General features: G+C 43.4%; 1 protein-coding gene across 1 annotated transcript; it reads right to left on the bottom strand.

The window, feature by feature from the left end:
* Positions 1–1,882: 1,882 nt before the first annotated feature.
* LOC111940158 (olfactory receptor 10C1-like) lies at positions 1,883–6,095 on the bottom strand. The gene is made up of 2 exons (XM_086864048.1): positions 3,895–6,095; positions 1,883–3,130 (listed from the first exon to the last, which is right to left on the bottom strand). The coding sequence occupies exon 2, from the start codon at positions 2,816–2,818 to the stop codon at positions 1,883–1,885; it is 936 nt and encodes a 311-aa protein (XP_086720174.1). The 5' UTR covers positions 2,819–3,130; positions 3,895–6,095.
* Between the last annotated feature and the right edge of the window lie 1,056 nt (positions 6,096–7,151).

Raw genomic sequence — 7,151 nt, forward strand, 5'->3', positions numbered from 1 at the left:
CCCACTCACCCTGTGGCAGCAGTCAGTGGTCAGGGTCAGACCAAGCTCTGCTCAGCAAAAGGCACCAGGCAGAAACTAATTCACAGCCAATTCCAGCTGAATATCAGGAAGAATTTCCTAGGATGTTTGAGATATTAACAGAAGACTGCCTTAGGCAGTTGAGTCAAGCCTGGAAAAGGAGATCCCAAGATATATGTGTGTGGTTTATCTTTATCCTGTGAAAGTTTGGGCACATAAATATCAATCATTTGGAGTGCAATCTGACTCCAGACCCAGGTATCTATTGGCAGGTGTCTGAATGCCCACCACAGTCAAAACTAATCAAAAGTTAATGGAATCTGGTGACCAAATCTGCTGAAATATCTAGCTGGCATCTATAGACCATAGAGACAATTTCAAATGTGGACATTTGGCTAATCTAATGACTAAGTGGAATGTTTAGCATGATTTTACACATCTAGGAGTGCTGTACCTGCCTTACAAATGCCATTCCAAAATAATGAGTGCCTCTTACAGCAGTTGTGGCTCCCAGTTGTATGTCAGAAATATCATTCCTTATTATTAGGAATCCATTCTAAAAATCACTTGATAGATGCCGAAACCATCATTCATAGAGTACATGTAGTAAGTCCAAAGTGAAATAAACTGTTCCTGAACAACAGAATTTCTAAATTTTTCTTAAAATCTCTATTTGTCCAACCTTTAAGAATGACCACTGAATCCCTGCTCCCTATCTTTGGTACAGTGAATGTAAAAATATAATTAAAACATCAATCCTACCCTCCATTACATGAAAAAAATTAAACATTTAATTTTAATAAAAATTAAAAATCCTTCAAGTCATATGGTACATTATTTTCTAATTACATCAAGAGTGATAGAAAATATGTCTCCAATATGCTTTTATATTTTAAATCAAAGATACTATTTGAAAATATGATGAATTAAATCTCTTACTGGTGGCTCACTTTCTTTTTTAATTAATGCTGAAAAATATTCTACATTTTTCTGTTTCAATAATTTTTTTGGAACAAAATAAGATGTGATTAAAAACAAACATGTCAAGCTTCTGCAATGAGCTGTACCTTATTTTTCTTTGGAATTACAAACTCACAAGAAAAAAATTCATATGACATAAAATTAAGAACACCATACTGTGTAACATAAGTAATAAAACCGTACTTTTATGATACTTATATTTACAATTATTTCTAGGAATGAAGGATTAATTTAAGGAGTAATTCATGTCCTTAACTTTCCAATATCATTTAAATTTTGAGGATTTAACAGAAAGAATTTATTAGCAGTTACAGAGCATTACAGTGGTTAGGTTCTTCACATGGTCCAACACATTTAAAACAATGAATCTAAAATTAAAGAAATATCTTCGAGGCACTGGGATGGGAATGCAATTTTGCATACCTCTTTTTTTTTATTTTTTTTTTTTTTCCCAATAACAATCTCAGAATTAATAATAAGTCCTCATTAATTTCCTGGGCTCCACACTGTAGCCTGAATTATGTCCTCTCCTTTCCCCAGAGAAATTTACTAAACATTCTCAGGAAATAAATGCAAATGGATGAAAACTTATTCTTCTCAGTTCTTTCAGTAAAATCAGGCTCCTGTATATTACTCTTTTGTACAAAAAGTCAGAATTATGTAAAAACCACAATTTTAAAGTTTCTGAAAAATAGCAGGGAAAATAAAAATGAAAAAAAAAGTTTATTTATTTAAGAATTTCTTAAGTATGTGGAAGAAGTTTCCCTCCAAAATGTTGAGAGCTTCTAACACTCCATCTTACAGCTGAAAATCTCCACTCTTCTCCCTCTTTCCTCCTCAAAAGCTGAAGTGTATCTAGAAATTAATTTTTCTGAACAAGAATTTAGAGGGAAAAATTCATTTTTCTCCATTTTTTCTTCAGGGCTCCTTTCACCTCTTTACTCCTCAAACTATAAATGATGGGATTCAGTAAAGGAGTCACTACAGAATAAGAAAGTGAAAGGAATTTATCCACAGATGCACAATAGCTGTATTTTGGTCGCAGATACGTGGAGCCTGCAGTGCCATAAAAAAGAGTCACAACCAAGAGGTGTGAGGAGCAAGTGGAAAATGCTTTCTGCTGGCTCTCAGCTGAGGCCATGTGAAGAATTGTGTAAATTATACGAATATAGGAATAAATGATCAGTAAGAAAGGACTCAGAATAGCAAAGATAGCCACCACAATGACTTGGATTTCTCTTGGGAAGGTGTTGCCACAAAGCAAGTCCAGGAGTGGCTGAATCTCACAGAAGAAGTGGTCAATGGCAGAACCACACAAGGGTGAGCTGAATGTTATGAGGGTGTGAACTAAGCCCACAGCAGCTCCACAAATGTAAGTTCCAGCAACCAGACTTCTGCAGACCCTGCTGCTCATGATAACTGTGTAATGCAAGGGGTAGCAAATTGCAAAATAACGATCAAGGGACATGGCAGCCAAGAGAAAACATTCAGCAACTCCAAAGAAAAGGAAGAAAAACATTTGCATTGCACACCTTGTCTTGGAAATACTTACTGTTCCCACCATCAGGTTCTCAAGAATAGTTGGGGTGATGACTGACAGATAGCAGATATCCAAACAGGACAGCTGAGTGAGGAAGAAATACATCGGGGTATGAAGGGTATTATCACTGTTTATTATAAAAACTATCACTGCATTAGCCATCAAGGTGAGAACATACAGAGATAATAAAACTACAAAGAGCAAAGGGTGCAAGTGAGAGATTTCAGAAAAACCCAGGAGTCTGAATTCACTCAGTCCACTGAGGTTCCCAAGGATCATCCTTCTCTGGTACCCTGTAGAACCGTCTTTGTTTTAGTGTTCAGCAGCTGATGAAGCTGCAAACAGGCAAATCTGCAATCAAAATGCAACTGCCTGCCTGAACAGACAAAAGGATGACTAGAATTTAGAAACTACACAGATTTTTAAAAGATCTTCTGAACAGGTTATAAAAGTTTCTAAAGAAAATAAGGCGATCTTATGCGTTTATTTTTGTCTCTATTTTTGACTGATTCTTCTTTCATAGCATTGCCTTCAAAGTTTGCATATTCACTACTTCACTATGTCTTCAAATGCTCAGCTACCATTTTCACCCTGCAGAAAAAGAAAAAAAAATTATGACAGATATTTTTTTAATGGACTCCTCATTTCAAGTCCCAAAATCATCAGCAGCAACACTTAAATATAACAAAGGTAATTTCTCTGTTACCTGTTGTGGAGTGTGGTGGAAGAAGGGAAAAAAAAAACAAAAACTAAATTATGATGTCCCCGGAAAAGCTTTCAGCTGTGAGCACTCTGCAGTGAAGTACAAGAGAGGCTTTTCCACAGCTCTTAATATATGTATTTATAAAGTCTACTGAGACTGGTTAGTGCTGATTGGAGCAATAAGGAATAGTTGTTAGAGGCTGGATAAATATGATGCATATGTATGAGTTGTATGTATCACAGCCACCTCTAGTTTTATATAACTTGGAAAGCATTTCTATATAAACCCAGATATCCTACAGAAATATCAAGATCTGGTTTTAATTTGCAGTAATTACTATTACTTCATAATGCAGCCAAATTAACGACAGAGTTGCCACACAGGCTTACCATATTTATGCTTTCTCAACAAAAAGGTGAAGCAAAGATGCAGTCCACATTCATTTGGGGATAAGGGACAAAAGAATCACTCATTACCAACCTTAATTTTTAGTGTATCCTATTAAAAGATCTTTTTTATTTAGCTGTTCTTTGGTTTATTTTGTGGTTTCTTATTCGAATCCATCAGCAACCACACATCATCTCTCTCACCACAATGCCCCTTCCAATGCCAAAGAGATTGATTAAAATTTGAATTACTGGCTGATACTCACATTTCCAGTGTTAAGACACCTCATTCAGTCTGATCCTTTTTCCTCTGGCTGTAGGAGTGTATTTGCCCACTTCTATCCTTAGGGAAAATGAAAAGAAAGGAGGACTGTAAACTCTGCATCACAGTCATCTCTTGAGAACAGCAAAAAGTGATTTTGTAGGGAAGAACCACCTAATGTGATGTAGGTGTCTTCTGTATGGTAAGTGACAGCTTGGAAGTGCAGTATCTTTGTTTAATTAAACAGAAACATAATAAAGACAGAACTTGTTATCCACAGAGGAAAACCTCTGAGAAATCTGAAGAACCTATCTGAGATGGCATGATGTGTTCTCCCATGGCAGGCCTTTCCTGTACCATTAATTAGAAAATAATAAAACCAGGGTTAGATATGAGTTAGGCATGTGTTCTTTCCTCCTGAAAAACCTTTAAAGACATTCTCCTATGTCTCTTTGTAGTTTGTCTCCACATCAAATTTTTATCCCTTAATTCAAGCAAGATCAGGCCCAAGACCAATAAATGTCAATATGTAACAGAGTAAAATAGATATGCAAGTGCTCTGTAGGTCTTTCTTTACTATTTGCTCCAGAACCTAACAGGAGAACCAGAGAAAGAGTTTTGTTGTACCTAAACAATGAGAAAAAAATAACTGACTCCTAAAACCGCAGCAGTCAATGCCCAACAGACTCTTCTCCTCTGGGAACACAGCTAGAAATCCTTAAGATTGGTGATGTGACTTTTCCAAAAGATTCCTCCTACTGGCATATGAGCTACTTCATTTTACTTCATTCTTCTTTCTCTTCTTCCTGATGTTATTGTCCTCTGGCACTTACACAGGCAGGACTTCTCTTTCAGGGAGACTTATCAGCCTATGAAGTAAATAGATTACTGAAATAGAAGATCAATTCCAAACAATTTTTGTATTCTTGAAGAAAACTGCTACACCTGCAACATGTATATAACAAATGTTATTTTCTGGGGCGCAATCCACATCCCTTAGTACATTTTGTGTGGTACTGTGGAGAATATGTCAGATTATCTGTGTCAAATAATTCTTTCCTGGAATGGGCCCCATCCAGAGAATGACAACCTGAAATCAGATATTAAACTGTGGTTAAGAGTTATTCAACAAATCAAATCTCTCTATTCTCTTCGGCCCCCTCAGAGCAACATGCCCAGGCTGGAACCAGGGGCCTCTTCTGCCCCCTGAGGGGATCCAGCCCAGGCTGGCACTGGGGCCCCTCTTCCCCCTTAGGGGAACCTCCCCAGGCTGGCACTGGGGCCCTCCTGCCCCCTCCAGGGAACCTGCCCAGGCTGGCAATGGGTCCCCTCTGCCCCTTGAGGGGAAACTGCTCACTTTGGCACCGAGGCCCTTTGGCACCCTCTGGGGAATATGTGCAGGCTGGCACCGGGGCCCTTCAGCCCTCTCCAGGGAAATAAAGGAACACCTGCGTTCAGGGCCCTGAAGCTGCATCATCCACATGCTGATCATGGCCACAACTTGGAGGGCCCGTGTTCCTTCCCGTGGCATCATCACAGTCTGTGGTGTCCATAAAAGCAGCTGTAGCCTTCCCTGCCCCACAGTGAGGATCTGCTCCAGGCCTGCTCCTGACCTCAGAGCAACGTGCCCAGGCTGAAACCAGGGGCCTCTTCTTCCCCCTGAGGGGAACCTGCCCAGGCTGGCACTGGGGCCCCTCTTTGCCCTTAGGGGAACCTCCCCAGGCTGGCACTGGGGCCCTCCTGCCCCCTCAGGGGAACCTGCCTGTAATGAACAGGCCAGGAGACCAGCTCCTTTTAAAAAGGCCTTTATTTAACAGGACAGCCCTGGGGTGGGGGTCCGAGGGGGGCATACACACTGCCGCTGCTCCCACTGGATGCCACAGCCAAGGAGGATCTTTGCAGATTTGTCACCAGGACAGAGCTGGGCCTCCAATCCTCACAGAAGTCCCTAAAAAGACTGCTTTACCAGCTCGTAATCCAAGGGGTCAGTCCTCTCAAGTTCTTTCCGGACATGGTGACCACTTCTAACCGTGTTCAGGTGGTGTAGGAAGACAGTCCTCCTTCTTACTACATCAGGATATGTTCTCTTGGTCCTTTATTTTCCTTTTGGCTTGTTGTTGTTAGGGGTCTTTGTTTCCCGGCAGCACTCAGTCCAACCGCATTTGCGTGCAGCCTCAGGAGCCATTTTGGAGACCAGTGGTGCCACTACCCAAGGGGAAGGGGATACAATGTAAGGGAAAAGTAACCACAGGTGAAGCAGGGAGAAAGCAACCAGGGGTAAAGGCACTAAAAACTCCAACAATCAATCAATCAAATATTAACAGCAACCAACTCTTAACGTAACAACTCATAATTTCAGAATTTCATTTCCCACATTGACCAGGCTGGAACCAGGGGCCCCTTCTGCCTCCTGAAGGGAACCTGCCCAGGCTGGCATTGGGGCCCACCTGCCCCCTCAGGGGAACCTGCCCAGGCTGGAACCAGGGGCCCCTTCTACCCCCTGAGGGGAACCTGCCCAGGGGCCCCTCTGCCCCATCAGGGGAACCTGCCCAGACTGGCACTGGGGCCCCTCTGCCCCCTGAGGGGAGCCTGCACTGCACAGAGCAGCCATGGAGGTCACAGCCCCACTCTGGGATCTTCTCTGCTCTCTCCTCCTCGGTCGGGTTGCTCTTGACCAGCCCAAAGCATGGGAACCTGCTTCAGGCTGGTGCTGGAGGGCCCTGGAACTGCACCATCAACAGGGGTTTGGTCACATGGCCAGGTTGGCACGGTGGCCATTCTGCCTGATCAAGGGAACCCAGCCAGGCTGGACACAAAGCCCTTCGGCGCCCTCAGAGCGACATGCCCAAGCTGGAACAAGGGGCCCCTTCTGCCTCCTGAGGGGAACCTGCCCCCTCAGGGGAACCTGCCCAGACTGGCACCGGGGCCCCTCTGCCCCCTCAGGGGAACATGCCCACACTGGCACCAGAGAGCTTCAGCCCCCTGAAGGGAACCTGCCCGGGCTGCCACCCGGGCCACTCTGCCTGATCAAGGGAACCCAGCCAGGCTGGACACAAAGCCCTTCGGCCCCCTCAGAGCGACATGCCCTGGCTGAAACCAGGGGCCCCTTCTTTCCTCCTGAGGGGAACCTGCCCAAGCTGGAACCAGGGGCCCCTCTGCCCCTGAGGGGAACCTGCCCAGGCTGGCACTGGGGCCCCTCTGCTCCCTGAGGGGAACCTACACTACACAGAGCAGCCATGGAGGTCACAGCCCTACTCTGGG

This window comes from Cyanistes caeruleus, chromosome 27, assembly GCF_971803275.1.
Source record: "Cyanistes caeruleus chromosome 27, bCyaCae1.hap1.1, whole genome shotgun sequence".
In the NCBI taxonomy this organism is placed as follows: Eukaryota; Metazoa; Chordata; class Aves; order Passeriformes; family Paridae; genus Cyanistes; species Cyanistes caeruleus.

What these genes read in the sequence shown, in the direction of transcription:
- LOC111940158 (XM_086864048.1), bottom strand. Translation starts at nt 2,818, where the DNA reads ATGATCCTTGGGAACCTCAGTGGACTGAGTGAATTCAGACTCCTGGGT.